At 61.1% G+C, this 18565-nt stretch overlaps 1 protein-coding gene across 1 annotated transcript in view; it reads right to left on the bottom strand.

Moving 5' to 3' along the window:
- Positions 1-18565, bottom strand: part of LOC100092529 (choline kinase alpha) — a 28735-nt gene continuing 10170 nt past the window's right edge. The window contains exons 2-12 of the mRNA XM_029061432.2: positions 16654-16765; positions 8597-8650; positions 4838-4951; positions 4119-4252; positions 3743-3847; positions 3504-3562; positions 3140-3227; positions 1654-1762; positions 1350-1456; positions 972-1053; positions 1-760 (exon numbers count right to left, since the gene is read on the bottom strand). Coding sequence (XP_028917265.2) covers positions 701-760; positions 972-1053; positions 1350-1456; positions 1654-1762; positions 3140-3227; positions 3504-3562; positions 3743-3847; positions 4119-4252; positions 4838-4951; positions 8597-8650; positions 16654-16749 — 1008 coding nt within the window. The 5' untranslated portion in view covers positions 16750-16765 and the 3' untranslated portion in view covers positions 1-700. The remainder of the gene's footprint in view (positions 761-971; positions 1054-1349; positions 1457-1653; positions 1763-3139; positions 3228-3503; positions 3563-3742; positions 3848-4118; positions 4253-4837; positions 4952-8596; positions 8651-16653; positions 16766-18565) is intronic.

Raw genomic sequence — 18565 nt, 5'->3', positions numbered from 1 at the left:
TCTAGGTGTTACAACTTTTATTTTGAGTTTGGTAAAGGCTGGGGGTGGGGGGAAACGGAGAGAGAGGGGGCCGCCCGGCAGACCACCGCAGGGAGACGCAGCCAGGCGGGACCCAAGCCCCAAGGCTCCGCCCTGTCCTCACCCAACTTCCGCTTCAGGATTCAGGCGGGCCTGGGGTCCCGTCCTCTTGGGGACGTGGAGCCGCGGCCCGACCCGTGCAGGAGGGAAGCGGTCTCGCAGCAGAGGGTCGATGGCCGTGCGGGGAGGCCAGGCCCGCCGAGGGCTTCCCGTGGACTACCCGGCCCCAGTGGCCGGGGGTGGGGACCAGCCGTGCTCCCCCCTGGCTCCTCTAGGAGACCGGTCCCTCCCTCCCACAAACGAGACTGGATTGCGGGAGCTGGGACAGCCTCCGCCTGTCTCACCCCCCGCCCCACCGCCCATCCCACTCCCACTCCAGGATAAGGGGGGGAAGCTATTGCACTAAAGAAAGACCCCGTTTTTGCGGCTGACCTCCCAGCCGTGGCCCCCGGGACCAGTAAACGAGGTCGAAGGCAATGGAACGTCAATGGCCTTTACTGAGGCGGGGGCCGAGCCGGGCCCCCCCCAGCCCGCCGGGCGCCACGTCGCCGCCGCACTCGCCGCCTGGAGCCCGGGCTGGCGGTGCCCGCCCGGCCGGGTGAAGGGGGCCGCCGTCCGCCCCTCACACCCGCAGCTTCCTCTTCTGCTCGAAGTAGGCGTCGAACCGGGCCAGTGCATAGTCCTGGAGGCGGGGGAGACGTGTTAGGAGGAAGGAGGCCCTGGGGCTGGTGGTGCTTTGGCCGGCCGAAGGTGCAGCCCAGCGTGTGGGCGGCCCTCCCCGGGGCTCCCCACGCAGGCTGCTGCACCAGCCCCCTGGACTCGTGCCGTGGAGGGCCACGGTTGCCTCTAGCGCCTGAGCTGTGGGCCCCACCCCCTCCCCATGCGCCCCTTACCATGTAGCCAAACTCGATGGATGAGATCTTGGCCTGGACGATGGACCACAGGGCCCAGAAGAAGTGGGAGGCCAGGGCGAACCTGCAGGAGGACGGACGGGCCCTGGTCACCTTGGAGTTGGTCGCGGGCTCCGCCCGCTGGTCACCCTGACGCTGGACCCCCCGGTACCTGCCTGCCCCCCACGGTCCGGCGCCTCCGAGTCATGGTCCCGGGGATGGGAACCGCGGGACCCGTGTCTCCGTCCTCGCAGCTAAGGAAGAGGCTCGGCGCCATTCGCCCTCCCGGCCTGTCGCGGCGGGGACCCGAGACGTGTCTCAGTAAACCTCGGCCTCGTTGCCGGCCTCCCCGGCCCCAGCCCACCCGCGCGCCTCACTCGCCTGTTGACCTCCACCAACATCTCCTCCTTGATGGCAGCCTGGTCCTCGGGGCTGAGGTTGGCGAAGCCGGGGTGCGAGGCGGCCAGATAGCTGCTCAGGAAGTGGAGCTGAGCGAGAGCGGGAGGGGGCGGTTACGGCGAGCGGCCATGGCCCCCACGGGGGCGAGGGGGGATGGACGGGGCGGGGGTAGGGCACACGCAGCCCCACGCTGCTCGGCCGACCCCTCCGCCTCTGCGGGCTCCCTCCTGGAGCACCCGCGACCAAGGCCGAGCCCCTCCCCGGGGGCTGGGGGAGCCGGGACTACCTGCTGCTTCCTCGTCGGGTAGTGGCGGCTGCTGGCCCGGAAAAAGGGCGGCCGGTCGTGGTTGTAGTCGTACATCCACTCGCAGAAGTGGTTGCCTAGGTCGAAGCCTCTGAAACGGGACAGACGGACAGACGGCCGGCCGGTTGAGGGCCCGCACCTTGCGGACCCTGCGGGAGCCGCTCGGCGCACACGCACGCGGGCACATGCTCGCACACGGACACACGCGGCGGCAGGCGTGACCCCCCGGGGCGGGCTCCGGCAGGCTCGGCTCGGGGGCGGGCAGGGCCAGACCCGGGCCCCAACCCCAGGACAGCCGGGGCCCCCCGGCCTGGACGGAAAAGCGGGCCGGGGCCTTTGGCGGCACCCGGCGCGACGCGCCCGTGAAAGTCGGGGCCGGGCAGCCGATGCCAGCTCCAGCTCCTCCAATGCCCTTTGGCGGCAAAACACGGATCGGCCGGGGGCGCCTGCCACCCACCCGGCCCTGCCGGACGCAGAAGCGAGCGGGACTGAGGATTTCACCTGCCGTAAACTGGGCCGGCCTGCTTACGGTTGACCCTGCCCATCTCCCTCCCGCCCCGCCAAGCCCCCTGGCGAACTAATGTGGAGGGTGATGGGGAGGAGGGAGAGCAGGGAGAGGGAAAGGAGGAGGAGGGAGAGCAGGGAGAGGGAAAGGAGGAGGAGGAGGAGGAGGAGGAGGAGGGGGGGGGGAGGAGGAGGAGGAGGAGGAGGAGGAGGAGGAGGAGGAGGGAGAGAAAGAGGGAAAGGAGAGCCCGCCCAGCCCTCCCTGGCCCTGGCTGCCATCATCATGCCTCCTGCTCCTGCTCCTCCTCCCCCACTGCTCCCAACACCCAACCGGGCCCCGTGGCCCACCCTTGGAGCACTGCACTCACACACGCGCAAGCACACACACACGCGCCCGCACGCCCTGCACACGCGTGCACACGCACACGCCTGCTCCACCAGTGTCTTCCCGAGGAAGGAGCCCGCCTGTCCCTCACGGAGTTGCCGATCTCTCTGCTCCTCGCTCGGCCGGCCCCTCCAGGGTCTGGTGCTGGACGCTGCAGCCCAAACACACGTTGCCAGCGTGGGGCCCCCAGAGGGCCCGGGGCCCGGAGCCCAGGCCATCAACGCCCTCTCGGGGCTCGGCCGGCTGGCCGACGGGGGCGGGGGCGGCAGGGGCACCCTCCCGTGTCCCCCCAGCTTGCCAACCCCCATGCCCCGGAGCCGGACGGGGAACGGCGGCACGCTCCGGCTTCCGTAGACTTTGCACTCGGCGGCGGTGCCCGGCCGGGCCGGCGGGCGGATCGACCGCCCCCAGCCGCGTCTCCGCCGACCCAGACGACGAGGCGCCGGTCCCCCCCGGACTTCTTGGGGCCAGTGTGGCGGGAGAGTCGGGGGCCCCTTGGCAGAGAAGGGAGCCTCACCCACCCCCCCAGCCCCCGGGGCCCCGGCCGGCCACCCCTGCTCCCGGCCCCTCGTAGCATACCTGTAATTGTAGCTGCTGTATTCAAAATCGATGAGCATCAGGCGCTGCCCTTCCGCGTTCTCCCGGCCCTCTAGCAACAGCACATTGCCTGCAGGGAGGACGAGGAGGAGGGCCGAGCTTGAGGGGGTGGGACTGGGGGGCTGAGCTCAGGGGGCGGGGCCGGTGGCCCAAGGGTGAGGGGCACTCAAGCTCTGGGGCCGTGGCCATGGACATGCAGTGGGTGGTGCTCCTCGAACCCTTCTAGCCACCCGCCGCTCTCCCTCAGCAGCGGGGGGGGCGGAGGGCGGAGGGCCGAGAGCCAGAACCACCCGCAGGGCCCCAAAGAACTGGGGACCCCTCAGGGACAGCCGGCCTACTCCCCTACCTTCTTGGCAGTCATTGTGACAGAAGACAACCGGAGACGGAGTGGATTCCAGCAAGGCCCTGGAGGGATACGAAGGGGCAGGGGAGGAGAGCGGTCACCTCAGTCCCAGCCGCGGCTCACCCGCCGGAGGCTAGGCCCGCGGTTGGGGGCACACGGGGGGGCAAGCACCCCAGGGACACAGGCACGAGGCCAGGCGGGACCATCCGAGCAGGGTGGCCAGGGGCGTCTGACCTGCTCACCTCAGGTTCCCCAACTCCACGGGCAGATTGTAGCCAAGGACCTGATTCAGCTTCTTCACCTGCGACTCCTCAGTGAACTGGATCCTGAGCACTTGGTTCAGATACCTTGGGGCAGAGAGCGGCCGGCTGCAGAGGCATAGCCCCCGGAGAAGCCCGGGCCCCGCTTCTCCCACCCGTCTCCCACTGGCCGCACGGAGGGACAGACCGTGCCGGCTGGCTGTGGTGGTGGGGGGAGAGGGTGGGCCTGAAATCCCGGTTGACCGACTGGGGCGGGGATGGGCCCGCCCAGGCCAGGGCGGGCCGGCCAGGCTCTCCTCCTCGATCCACCCGGCATGTAGGCAGGAGAGCAGTCACCTCCACACCCAACTCCACTCACTTGTCCATCGTCCCAAACAACCACTTGGGCTCCTTGTTGAAGGGCATTTTCATCCCGTGAAAGCGAGCCATCTTCTCCGCAATCTCCGCAGAGACGGCGGGCAAACTCAGCTCTTCCGTCTCCAAGCGACGGCTCTGCGAGGGTGAGGGGGCAAGAAGATTGGAGACGGACCAGATTGGGGAGGTGGGGGTGGGCTCGCACCCACCCACCACGCTCACACTTCCACCCCGACACCGGTCACCCGTGTGCGAGAGGGGCCAGGAGAGTGGTGCGAGGCCACCCCCCGGCGGGAGGAGCCGGGTCCAGAGGAACCCCAGCCCGCCCCGGCTCCGGGCCCGTTCCCTCGCCGGGGCTCAGAGCCCTCACCCACCATGCCCTCGGGCCCCCGCCACCTGGGACCCCAGCCTTGGAGAGCTGTGCAGGGGTGGTGCAGCGTGGGAAGCAGACTCCCGGGGGAGCTTGGGGGAGGCACTTGGTGCACGGACTGGGGTCCCTCACCCGAGCCCCCGGCTCCCAGCGGGAGCCAAGTCGTCACCGGCGCCCCACACTCCTGACCCAGTGATCGAGAACGGTGACGGCGTGGATTGGTGGGTGCGGCTGGCGGGCCCCAGCCGACCCTGGCACCAGCCCCCGGGTGGGTAGGCTGGCCGGGCCAGCGTCAGGTGGCCAGAGCCCGGGCACGGGTCCCCCAACTCCAGGGGCAGCCCCGGGGGTCTTACCGGGATGAACTGCTCCAGGCGGCCCTGCGGAAAGATCCCGTAGAGTTTGGGTCCGAGAGACCTCTCGGCCAGGATGGCAAACATGACACTCTCCAGCACCATGGCTTCCGCATCCTGTGAGGGCAACGGGCCGGGTGGGGAGGGGGAGGGGGAGGGGGAGGGGGAGGAGAGGGAGCGAGAGACATGGCCCGAGGTTACCATGAGGTCAGGTGGAAGGGCCAGGCCTCCCAGCTGGGTTGGGCCACCACCCTGGGCCACACGTCAGAGCCCGGTCAGTTGGAACAGCAACACCCTAAGGCGAGTCAATTCAGCAGCCGCCTCCGGCCCCGATGCGTTCACGTCGGCCCCAGGACAACGACAGCACGCCCGGCTGCTTCACTCTATGGCCCGTTCAGAGATGGGCTCCGTCCTCGCCCTCCCTCCTGCCCCCACTCTGGGTAAACACTGTCTCTGGGCCTCTCCGCGCTGGACAGACTGTGAGCTCCTCAAGAGATTGGTTGTGTCCTGCTTCTGCTGTTCCTTCCCAACCACTTAGTAGGCACCCGATGTGCCCGCGGAGGAGGAGGAGGGGATGGAGAGGAGGAGGAGGAGGAGGAGAAGTGGGGGAAGAGGGCGGAGGAGGAAGAGGAGGAGGGGAAGAAACAGAAGGAGTAAGAGTGGAGAAAGGGGAGGAGGAGGAGGAGGAGAGGAGCCCTGTTGGAGCAGAGGCCCCTCCACCCCCTTAGAAACCTGGCAAAGGGGAGCCACCCCCGGCCCCGAGAGCCAGCGGACACTGCTCGGCCCCTGCCAAGATTCTCTGGCCCTCGGCGGCCGGGGCCGGGAGCCGCTGACCAGGCACCGCCCAGGACCTTGGCAGGACGCTCAGTCACGGGGACCAAAGAGGAACGGAAGGGCCTCTGCCCAGAGAGCCTGCAATCTACAGGAGCGGGAGCCGTTTCGGACGGCAGATGCGGAGGCGGTCGGGGGAGCCGGGCAGGACCCACAGAGGGACACGTGGCGGCTCACAAAAACCACAAGCCACGGCGAGATCTGCAAACCTGCAGGTGGAGGGTCTGAAACTCTCAAGGGAAACATTTCTTTACCCCCAGACGGGGGCAAGAGCATGGGAGTCACGAGTCCAAAAGGGGTCGGGAAAGATCGAAGGGAGAACCAGGGGAGTCTGGGGTGCGGGACGGTCTGTGCCGGGTCCCCGGTGGGGAGAGTTGGTAGCTCCAGACCTCTGCTGGCCATCTCGGCCCTCCTGGGACAGAGGCAGCCCCTCCTCGGGTCCCCCTGAAGCTCATCACTCATCCTGTGTCCAGTTTGACCTTTATGGAGCATCTACCCTCACCCCGATTTCAAGGATCGCTCCCGCCCAGGGCCTTGGAGAGAGAGCACGGCTTTGAGAGCCGAAAGTCAGGGCCAGGTTGTCAGTGGGGAGAGTTTACGGACGGAGAACCACCCGGGGCCATTCCGCGAGGCAAAGGTCAGCGGCAATACCCAAATCTAAACCTCCTTCCCTGTTCTCGCTCTCTTCCTCCAGGCTCGCATTTCCTCCTGCCTTCAGGACATCTCCACCTGGATGTCCTCCCGCCAACTAAAACTCGACATGTCCAAGACTGAGCTACTCATCTTCCCTCCCAAACCCTGTCCTCTTCAGGACTTTTCTGTCACCGTGGAAGGCATTATTATCCTTCCCGTCTCACAAGCCTGCAACCTTAGCGTCATCCTTGATTCCGCTCTTTCACCCCACACATCCAATCCGTCAACAAAATCTGCCGGTCTCACCTTCACAACATCGCCAGATCCGCCCTTTCCTCTCCATCCCAACCACTACCACGTTAGTACAATCACTCATCCTATCCCAACTGGATTAGTACATCAGCCTCCTTTCTGATTTCCCAAGCTCCTGTCTCTGCCCACTTCAGTCTATACTTCACTCTGCTCCCCGGATTATCTTTCCACAGAAACGTTCTGGGCACGTCACCCCCCTCCTCAAAAATCTCCAGCAGTTGCCTATCAACCTCCGTATCAAGCAAACTCCTCACTATTGGCTTCAAAGCTCTCTATCACCTTGCCCCCTCCTACCTCACCTCCTTTCTCTTTCTCCATCCCAGCCCGCACACTCCGCTCCTTTGGTGCTGCTAACCTTCTCCCTGGGCCTCCATCTCGCCTGTCCTGCTGTCGACCCCTGGCCCGTGTCCTACCTCGAGCTCGGAATGCCCTCCCTCCTCAAATCTGCCAAACTATCACACTTCCCCACTTCGAAGCCCTACTGAAGTCTCGCCTCCAGGAAGCCTTCCAGACTAAGCCCCCCTTTTTCTTCAGCTCCCCTCCGCCCCCCACCTCACCCCGCCTCTCTCCCTTTGCTCTACCCACCTCCCTGCCCCACAGCACTTGTGTATATATGTATATATCTATAATTCTATTATATTAGTGCCTGTTTTACTTGTTCTGATTTAGACATGTATCCCCAATTCTATTTATTTATATTGGTGCTACTGATGCCTATTTACTTGTTTTGATGTCTGTATCCCCCCCTGCTAGACTGTGAGCCCATTATGCGGAGGGATTGTCTCTCTGTTGCTGAATTGTACTTTCCAAGCGCTCAGTAGCGTGCTCTGCACACAGTATGCGCTCAATAAATACAACTAAATGAACGAAGGAGTGAACGAACGAATCCCGGAAAACAGCTGGCCGGAGACCCCAACGGTCTACCTTCCCGGTCATCCCACCTCATGGCCTAGTGGCAAAAGCCCGGGCTTGGGAGTCAGAGGTCATGGGTTCTAATCCCAGCTCTGCCAGGTGTCTGCTGTGTGACTGTGGGCAAGTCACTTCACTTCTCTGGGCCTCAGCTACCTCATCTGTAAAATGGGGATTGAGACTGTGAGCCCCACACGGGACAATCTGATTACCCTCGATTTACCCCAGTGCTTAGAACAGTGCTTGGCACACAGTAAGCGCTTAACAAATACCGTAATGATAATTATTATTATCATCTCGACAGCGGTAGCCAGAGGGGTGCCGACCCAGGCCCGTCCCCGGGGCCCCCATCCGGCGGGTCAAACACTGGGACAGCCCACAGGGAGCCGGCCGCCGGAAGCCAACGTGTGGCAGCGGAGGCGGAGTGGCGAATGGCCCCTCTGCCCATTGGCCTGGTCACAGGGCAGCATCCAACCGCTCTCTCCACAACCCACCTGGGCAGCGTTTGCTCAGACAGCCGAGAACAGGACCACCTTCGGGGTCAAGAAGACCGTGGCCGCTGCGGGTCAGAGGTCCGCACGTGCAGCTCTTTCCCTGGACGTCCAGGTTGTCCTAGCTGCCGCCCGTGGGGGGAAATGGGCCGCCTCAGCCCTCACCCGTACCCCTCCCAACTTCCACCCGCCCCCGCAGGGAGCGCCCGTTACCCTGACCCAGCTCAGCGCCAAGCAGCTATACATCAATCCAACACAACTGGCACGCCGCCACCGCCACTTTCACCACGGTCCCGTGAACCCCCGCTCCGGCCCACTGCGGTCCCCCCTCTCTGCCCGCGCTCCCACAGTCCCCCCGCCGCTTCCTCAGCCCTGGCACAGTCACCCCCCACCCACAGAAAGCTGGCCAGCACCGCCCCTTCTAGCCGGGACCCCGGAGGGCCACAGCAACCCAGGCCGGGGCGCTCTGGCACCACCAGAGATGTGGGGATCCACGCCCTGGTTGCCACCCCCCACCACCGGGAGGGAGCCGCCTGGCCAGCCGGGAGCGGTGCACCCGTGGGACGATGGGGGCTTCGACACTTACCTGCGAGTCACTCTCGCTCTGAGCTTGCCTGGAGCCTCCTCGACCGCAGGAACGCTGGGAATGAGAGAGAGCAAATACTCATAGGGAGCAGAGCGGAGGGGCCGGATGCCGTGGCCTCTCGCGAGCGGTACGGGCCCAGGGTCAGGAAACGTGGGAGCCACGGAGCTCCGGACGAGGCCCCCCAAGCCGGGACACCATTGGCCTGGGTGGATAGGAAATCGACGGTATTTATTGAGTGCTTCCGGCGCGCAGGACACTGTACTAAGGGCTTGGGGAAGTACGCTACAGCACGATCGGTAGACGTGATCCCTGCCTTCCAGGAGCTTACAGTCTAAAGGGGGGGGACTGACATTAAAATCAAGTAGAGAGAGAGGAAGGGCTAGAGTATAAGGATATGGACGTATCTGCTGAGGGAGCTGAGAGTGGGGTGAACAGTAAGCGTTTAAGGACTCCAGATCCGATCCAAGCGTGTATTCAGATACTTGAGAAGCAGCACGGAGTGCGTAGAGCACAGTGCTGGGAGTCAGAAGGTCATGGGTTCTAATCCCATCTCCACCACTTGTCTGCTGGGTGACCTCAGGCAAGTCACTTCACTTCTCTGTGCCTCAGTTACCTCATCTGTAAAATGGGGAGTTGGTGAGCCCCACGTGGGACAGGGACCGTGTCCAACCCAACTTGCTTGTATCCACCCCAGTGCTTAGTAGAGTGCCTGGCACACAGTAAGTGCTCAAGAAATACCACAATTATTCTTATTACTAGAGAGGGTGCTTTGCACACAGTAAGCGCTGAATAAATACAACTGAATAAGGGAGATGAGGCCTGAGTCATGGAAGGCCTCTTTGAGGAGACATGAGGGCTTTGAAGGTGGGGAGAATGATGGTCTGTCAGCTATGAAGGGGGTAGGAGTTCCAGGCCAGAGGAAGGACATGGGCAAGGGGTCAGCACAAAGACGAGATGGAGGTACACAGAATAAGTTGGCACTATAGGATCAAAGTGTGCAACCTGGGTTGTAACAGATTATGGGTTCTAGTCCCGGCTCCACCACTTGTCTGCTCTATGACTTTGGGCAAGTCACAACTCCTCTGTGCCTCAGTTACCCTCATTTGTAAAATGGGGATTAAGACTGTGAGCCCCACGTGGGACAACCTAATTACCTTCTATCTACCCCAGCGCTTAGACCATAGTAAGTGCTTAACAAATACCATAATTATCAGCAGCAGCAAGGTAAAGTAGGAGGGCGAGAGCTGACGGAATGCCTCAAAGCCAAGGATAAGGTGTTTAATGTAGAGGTAGAGGAGTGGGGAAAATGCGGACTAAAGTGTTGTGTGTTTTTTTTTAAATGACCTGGGTGAAGTACGTAAATAATAATAATAATGATGGTATTTGTTAAGCGCTTACTATGTGCAGAGCACTGTTCTAAGCGCTGGGGTAGATACAGGGTAATCAGGTTGTCCCACATGAGGCTCACAGTTAATCCCCATTTTACAGATGAGGTAACTGAGGCACAGAGAAGTTAAGTGACTTGCCCACAGTCACACAGCTGACAAGTGGCAGAGTCGGGATTCAAACCCATGACCTCTGACTCCCAAGCCTGGGATCTTTCCACTGAGCCATGCTACTTCTCCATGCAGAGTGAAGCATGGAATGGAGGCAGAGAAGTCAGTGGGGAGACCAATGCAGCAGTCAAAGTGGGAAATAAATCCTCACATCATCACGGTGGCCAGTTAGATGGAGAAGGGGGTGAATTCTAGAGATGTGTGAAGGCTGAACAGACTAGTCTTTGAACTCGCCCTCTAGACTGTGAGCACGCTGTGGGCAGGGAAGGCGGTTGATGCTATATTGCACTCTTCCAGCACTTAGTACAGTGCTTTGCACACAGTAAGTGCTAAAATAAATATGATTAATAATTTTGAGGTACCAGTAGGACCCTCAGGTAGAGATGTCCTGAAGGCAGGAGAAAGTGTGAGATAAAGAAGGAGAGGTCAGAGCTGGAAAGGGAGATTTGGGAATTGTGCACATAGAGATGGGAGTTGAAGCCGGCTCCGAACGAGGACCGGGCCAGAGAAGGGTGAGCGTCTGGGGTGGTTTCCTCTTTAGGTGTCGGCGGCTCTCGGAGCCAGCTGAAGCCACCAGCGGGGATCACCAATGCAGGATGTGGCCCCAGAGAAGTAGGAGGTTTGGTATTCTCCCCACCCCAGAAACTGATAAGGGGCTGTGCCCACCAGAAGCTCCCAATACATACTCGTGATCGATCAATCGATCGCTCGCTCCGGCCACTGAGGCAGGTGGCTCGCAAGCCTCAAAAGGCTGGTTTGATTGTCCAAAGGGACAACTCACCAGTTGCTGACGGGCCTCTCTTCCCCAGGAGCCTGGAGTTGGGAGAAGGGGCCCAGACTCAATGAGCTGAGGGGCAGAAGAGTGGGCAACAACTCCGAAGGGCGTCTGGGAAGAATCCGGTCAGGTGGGCCCGTAGGTGGAGGGAAACCAACAACACAGGCAAGTGGGCCGTGTTGCATGGCTAAGAAGGGGAGTCTCCCACCGGGCTGTTTTTGGTTAGAGGGCGTTAGGAGGCGATGGTGGAATGGTAGGGTGATCTCCCCCCACCTGCCGCGCCACTCACGGGATGTGGAAAAGAGAAGCGGGGTGGCCTAGTGGACAGAGCCCGGGGGATGGGAGTAGGAGAATCTGGCTTCTGATCCTGGCTCTGCCACGGGCCTGTTTTGTGACCCTGGGCAAGTCAAGTCAATTAATCAATCAGTCAATCAACAGTACTTATTAAGCACTTACTGGGGACAGAGCACTGGACTAGGAGCATGGGACAGTACAATAAACCAGAGTCGGAAGACACGTTCCCTGCCCACAACAAGTTTACAGCCTAGAGGGGGAGACAGACATTAAAATCAACTACGGACATGGCCTTACGTGCTGTGGGGCTGAAGGTAGAGTAAATATTAAGTGCTTCAAGGTACAGACCCAAATGCATGGGTGACTGAGAAAGAAGAGGGAGGCAGGGAAAAGGAGGGTTTAATTAGGGAAGCCCTCTTGGAGGATGTGTGATTTTAATAGGGTTTGAAGGCAGGGAGAGAGATCGTCTGTCAGATATGGAGGAGGGAGTTCCAGGCCAGAGGGAGGACATGGGCAGGGGTGAGCAGAGAGACAGATGAAAGCAAGGCACAATGAGAAAGCTGGAGTTAGAGGAACAAAGTGTGCAGGTTGGGTTGGGTTCAGAGGCGCAGATGGAGGGGGCAGATTTTGAGAGGTTGTGGGAGATCTCTTCTTGAAACACTGCTGGGACAGATGGGAAGAGTCCAAGAAGGGGCAGGAAGAGGGAGGGGCTGCAGTGGAGCTGGGGAAATTTTAAGATCACACCTGTTGGTTTCAATTTTATCAAGAAAGTACAAGGCCGAGGCACGAGAAGCACAAGAATGGGGGGATGGGGTCACGCGGTGTAAGGAGGGAGCTATACTTTTGAAAAAGCTGGCACCGGCAAAGGGTACGTACGAGGGTCTAGAGGATGGAGAAGTATTGTTGCCGGGCAGAGGGCAGAAATGACAGCAAGTGAGGATGAATTTGAGAGGGATGAGGACAGGCTGGCGTCTGGACTTGCACCAGCCGGGTTTCAGGGTTCATGAAGAGGAACAGAAGTTGACTGAGTGGGTGATTCAGGACTGGGGGGTTAGTGGTATGAGATTAATGGAGGGACGGGAGAACAAGGGAGCCAAATTCAGTGAAGAGGGTGGTATTGAGAGCATCAATTTGTGCACTAAGAGAGGGCAGCTTGGGTATGGTGACCACTTTGCTGTGCCTCAGTTTCCTCATCTGTAAAATGGAGATTCAATACCTGTTCTCCCCGCAATCAAAGTCCAAGAACTTAGTACAGTGCGTGGCAAATGGTAAGTGCTTCACTCTCACTACCTTTAATTTATTTCTATTAATGTCTGTTTCCCCCTCTGGACTGTAAGCTCGTTGTGGACAGGAAATACGTCTATTATTTTGTTATATTGTACTCTCCCACGTGCTTAATACAGTGCTCTGCGCGCAGTAAGCGCTCAACAAATATGACTGACTCAAAGACTTCAATCATTACAATTATTACTAAGGGGTTTAGATGGGTAGGGGCCAGAGGGGTGGGGGCACCCCGGACTTTGGCTGCGGCTCTCAGATCTGGGCCTCCACAGCTCCAGCGGGAGTTGATCTAGGGGGTGGAGGGTCCGCCTGGACGGTGGCTCTGGCACCGTTTGCCAGCATGTGGCGGATCCTCGTGGTTCCCGCCATTAGCCAAGGAGCCAAAGGATCACCCGGCAGCAAGCCGCAGTCCGCAAGAAGCCACGCCTTGTTTTTCTGGGCCCGTTCTCTTCCCTTCGGCTCACCCTGAAGATATCTCACGGATGGCTAGCGGGATTGAGCTCCCGGGCGAGGTTCGAGCGGGTGGCTCAGAGGAGTGGAGCCCACCGTCCAGGAGCCAGGCAGGACGGGAGGCCCGGCAATCTCGGAGGGAGGACCTCACACCACTAGAGAGCCCCCGCTAGGGACGGCCGCCAAGGAGGGAGCCTCACCTGCTGCTTCCCTCTTCACATCCGACAGAACCCCCTTCCCTCTTCACATCCGACAGACGATCACTCCCCCACCTTCAAAGCCTCACTGAAGGCAAATCTCCGAGAGGCCTTCCCGGACTGAGCCCATATTTCCTCTTCTCTCACTCCCTTGCACATCACCCTGATTTACTCCCTTTATTCAACCCCTCCCTTGGCCCCACAGGACTTATGTTCCATATCCGTAACATTTATATTAGTGTCGGTCTCCCACTGTAGACTGCGAGCTTTTTGTGGGCAGGGAACATGTTTATCAACTCTGATGTGCTGTTCTCTCCCAAGTGGTCAGTACAGTGCCCTGCAATAGTAACTGCTCGCTACATACGATTGACTGATTAAGCCATCAGAGGTGGGAGCCCGGAGCACCTCAGTTGTGGGGTTTCTCTTCCTCTCAGGCGGACAGGAGGGGTCAGGGAAGGTTGCTTCTTTCAGAAGCTAGCCCTAACACGCCTCCCCACTGCCCCGCTGGACACGACCACATCCTGCCGCCGCCGCTCTGTCACTAGGCAGACAGCTCTGCCAGCACAAGTCCCTCAAGGAGAGCATGGGCCTGGTCCAGTCTCTGGGGGCGTCGGGGCCCAAGGGTTCCACGGGGCACTGTGCCCTGGTAGTGTTCGCTGGGCCATCCTGAGCCCCGTTCCCAACGCCTGACTCAACGGTGTCCTTCATGCTCTCTCCCATGCCACCTCCCAACACACCTCCCAAGGCTCCAGAGCCCAGGTTGGGGTGAACAGCCTCCCCTGCCTGGGGCCACTCAGTGACCGGCAGCCACGGCGGTGGACCCAGGGGTTGGCTGGGGAGCAGGGTGGGTACTGGCTGCTCAGGTGGTCACTCACACCCAGCGGCAAGGCATCAATTCAAAAGGGCAAAGCGAACCCGGCCGACAGCCTAGTGGCCTGTTGACATTGTACCCAGAATTCCCCGCAGCTGTCCACCATGGGAGAGGATGGCTCCAGGTGCCGGGGACAGAAGAACTCGCCACCAGAAGTCAAAAAGCTGGAGGCCACAGAGAGCCCGACAGGCAGGCGAACCTGGGGCCAGGAGTCAGGTGGCACGGGCAGACTCTGCTGGGCTCTGGTCCCCTTTAGCTGGACTGAGGTCTGGATACTTCCCAGAGTCGATAAGGAAGCAGCGGAGCTTGGACCCTCTCCCTTTCACCTCACACCCCTAACCTGTACTTCTGGTATCAGCCTGGGATCTCCCAGCTGGGCCTCAAGCTCCCGCCGAGCCTGCCCTGGGACACCCCACTGTGAAAGACCCTCAGGAGGAGGGTCGCCATGCCAGGAAGCCACCCTTCAGGGAAGCCGGCCAGCCTCTTGTCCAAGTCCAGGATGAGCTAGCTGGGGCAGGCCCCCATGTACACCAACCCAGGCCCAGGCCCCGCTGACCGAGCAAGACACAGGAATGCCCGGACCTTCCAAAACTCACGACAACGAGCGACCCAGGACCCCCGGCCCCCACCTCCCAGGCCAAAGGACAGCCGACTTCCCCCTTGACCATTCCCCAAGGAGACTCCCCAGAGCCGGCAGCGGGAAATAACTCAGGCGGGTCCCAGGAGGAGGCCGCCACTACAGCTGGGGTCTCAAACGAGAGACCAGAGTGATAAGGCACAGCGAATTTCTTGAAAACCATCCATCGAGCAAAAATGGAGACGAAGCACCACTGAGGGTGAACGATCAATCCATCTTTCTCATCCTGGAGGACGGGAAGCCCCTTTTGGGGAGGAAGACCCCTCATCTGATGGCATCATCAGGGCAACTGGCCACTAGGGACCACTTTCTGAAAGGAGTCTGGTTCCAAACCAACCCCGGGCCCAGCCACAAACTGGGTTCTGACCGATGGGGCTCGGGGGTGTGCAGTCGCCAGCCAATCAATCAATTAATCGATGAGCACTTGAGCACTTACTATGGGCAGAGCACTGTACCGAGTGCACAATACAGCAGAATTAGTAGACATGTCCCCTGCCCACAACAAGCTTATACAGTCTAGAGGGTAGGCCACAAACTAGATTCTGATCGGCAGGCTTGACAGCATGCTGCACTCTGGGCCAAATTGGGTTCTGACTGGTGGGTCTAGGAGAGTGCCGGACCCAGCCATAGACTGGGTTCGGATTAATGGGGCTTGGGTGCCCCGGCGGCTCTGTTCAGTTATAAACAGGATTCTGGCTCATGGGGTTTTGGAGGGGGGCACGGGGTTCAGGAGCGGCAGTCACATGGGAGAGTAGAGCGGGAGGCAGGTGGAAGGGGGGCAGCACACTTCAGTTCTCTCTTTTCCCACTGCACAGACCCGACTGCATTTTCAAGACACTGTTTGGGCCCCGGAAGGAGCCTGGTTTATGGCTCTGGAATCACAAATGCAGATCTGAATTTTGAGTCTGAGCCACCGGCAGGAGGTACGATGTGAAAGAGCAGGGTGTGGGAGAACACCCTGCCTCCCCCGGTGCTCTCTCCATCCCCCCTCCTCTGACCATGGGGACCCTTGCTCCAGGCAAGGCTAGGCGGGCTGGAGGAGCTCGAGGAAGACCGTGTCCCTGCCCCTGGATCGAGCCCTGTGCCAACTTCCCGCAGGAATCAGGCCCCGGAGCCCCCAACTCCTCCAGAGCCCCAAACGGACCCCAGACCAGCAGCCTCGGTCCCAGGACGCTCACAAAAAGCTCCGGGGACGGCAAGCGGCAGATGGTGGGGGTCGGGGGGGAATGGGAGAAAGGCTGGACCCGCGGATCAGCCAGGGTAGAGCTCCCGGAAAGGCCCCGTTGCCCAGCGTTCAGCTTGGAAAGTCCCCGCCAGCCCCGCTTCCCGTTGGGCCAGGCAGGGCTCCCAGCCAGCAGCAGAGCTCTGGATCCCTGTGAGAGGGGACCGGTCGCAGGGCAGGATGCCACTGCTGGGGTGACCAATAAGCTGAGCCCCTCTGACCGGCCCCAACATGGGTGCGAAGAGACTCGGCCTGGAGCCAACAACAAACTGGGGCATTTTGAGTTTGGGTCAGAGGCCAGTTTAGGCAGCACTATCAGTGCGCCCTGTCAGAGGCCCGGAGCCACCTCCCACTCCAACCCCCCCCAACCCCGCAGTTGCCCAGCGCACCTACCCCACGGCCCAATGGAACAAGGCTGAGGCCATCGAGAGACCTGCAGGCTGATGCGGCGAGATTGGGACGTTACCTCAGGGACCGGGTACCTGGGGCAGAGGGGAGTCCGAGGGGTCTCCTCCAGCTGGCACCACCCTCCCAGCCCAGCAGGTCCACGTGGAGTCCACTCGGTGACCCAGGCCGGGGAGGGTTTCCCCGAGAGGTTGGTGCGGCCCCGGGCCCAGAGCGGGGCTGACTCCGTGGCGTACCGGGCCGCCTGCCATACCTGGTGTGCCCTCAGCGCTGCCCCATGCCCCCGTCCCTGCGCTTCCCCTCCCCTCCGCTCCCGTCCCGTCCGCTAGGACTCCAGGGCATGGCAGCCCAGGGGACCGTGGGACTCACCATCTGCAGAATGGCCCCGTAGAGGCGGAGAAGGACTCGGCGCGGCTCGCTGCCCACTGTCGGGACGCTGTCGGGCAGGGAGCAGCGGTACAGCATGTTGCTCAGGCCGCCTCTGTGCGCCCAAGCCGCCGGGAACAGGAGAGACAGACGGATGGACGGACCATGAGAGGGAGGAAGAGAGAGAGGTTAGCCACGGCCAACGGCGACAGGGAGCGTGAGCGAAGCCCCCCACACTGAGGCTACAGCGGGAAGGAGCCGGGGGCCCCGGTGGCCTGGCAGAGCTCCCTGAGGCCCGGACCCGCTGGGTCAGTCAGTCAACCACATTCATTGAGCACTTACTCTATGCAGAGCACTGAACAAAGCGCTTATGAGATGACGATATTACAATAAGCAGACGCATTCTCTGCCCACAGTGAGCTTACAGTCTAGAGGGGGAAACAGATATTAATTTGAATTACAGATAAGTACGTAAGTGCTGTTGGGCCGAGAGGGGGAATGAACAAAGGGAGCAAGTCAGGGTCACAAAGAAGGGAGTGGGAGGAGAAGAAAGGAGGGCTTACTTAGGGAAGGCCTCTTGGAGGAGACGGGCCTTCAATAAGGCTTTGAAGGGTGGGGGGAAGACTTATTGTCTGTCTGGCGGCCCAGTTCTGCCCTTCCTGTACCAGCTAGGGGAGGCTCAGGCCACTCGGCCCCATAGGGTGAGGAGAGGGAGAGGGGGCGACAGGGAGAGGGAGGGGCCAGCTGGTTCCCAGCCAAGTCCCACCCGGTGGTAAGGGTCAGGCCGGCCACGTGGCTTGATAGAGTCTGCTCCCAGGACAAGTCCTGGGTGAAGCCGGATGCCCCATGGGCCCGGGCTCCCCTCGGTCAGGAAGGTCCCGCTGCTCATGCAGGGTCTGGGCCCTGAGCCCCAAGGAGCGGTAGCAGACACAGACTTGTTCAGGGCCACAGTTCCTGCCAGTGCTGGGGGGTGTGGGCCAGGAGTTTCCAGGCAAGAGAGGGGGAGGGGGAGAGTGGCAGAGAAGGCAGAGCATACTAAGTGCCCTCAACTATGCCTTTTCGCCCTGCGGCTAGAGAAGGTGCTGGGCGGAGCCCACTCCCTTGGGTGCCTCACTCCCTTTCCCCTCCAGGCCCCAGCTCGGCCCATCTTATCCAGCCCCCTGCCTGGCACGGTTCTTTCCCCACTCAACTCTGCCAATCGTGGTCCTCGCCAGCTCCACTCCCAGCTCTGCCAGACTGGCTGTTGCTTCCCTCTGAGAAGGCGTCTCTCCTGAGGCAATGCTCTGGCCCAGCAACTCCTGCACCCCTCCCAAGGAGGAGACTGTACTGGCTACTCTGGTGGTCCCCAACAGCCAGCGCAGCACCACACCTACAGGCCAGGCCTGGGCTCAGGGGCCTCCAAGGACAGGCCCAGCCCCTAACCAAGGGGCAGCAGCCACCAGGTACTTGGAGGAATCTTTGGGGAGGGAGGAGAAGAGAGACCGGACCATCGGACTCCCCAACCTAGCTTCCTCAAAGGCTGAAGCCCCAGAGGCAGCTGACCCCAAATCCTACAGCCTCCCCCTCCCGCCCCCCTTCCCTGAGGCACAGAGGGACACCGGAAACTGGCGTGGTCAAACAGGAAATTTCTCCTCAAGCAGGGGAAGCTGCTCTCACAGGATGCCACTCAGTCTCAAGTACAGGGTTGGGGGCAGATTCACGGGCCAGCGTCCAAATGAGTTGGGTCACTGACGGAGAGTCGGGGCACTGGATGGTCCATACTGGGTCACCGGGGGAGAGTCAGGAATGAAGAGGGGAGAGTTGGGATATTGGATGGATGGTCTGTACTGGGTCACTCGGGGAAGAGTCAGGGATGGAGAGAGAGAGTCAGTGGGGTTGGATGGTCTATGCTGAGACACTGAGGGAGAGTCAGGGA

This window comes from Ornithorhynchus anatinus, chromosome 3, assembly GCF_004115215.2.
Source record: "Ornithorhynchus anatinus isolate Pmale09 chromosome 3, mOrnAna1.pri.v4, whole genome shotgun sequence".
Classification (NCBI taxonomy): domain Eukaryota; kingdom Metazoa; phylum Chordata; class Mammalia; order Monotremata; family Ornithorhynchidae; genus Ornithorhynchus; species Ornithorhynchus anatinus.
Note: the sequence above shows the minus strand (reverse complement) of the source record. Positions and strands in the feature narration are given on the sequence as shown.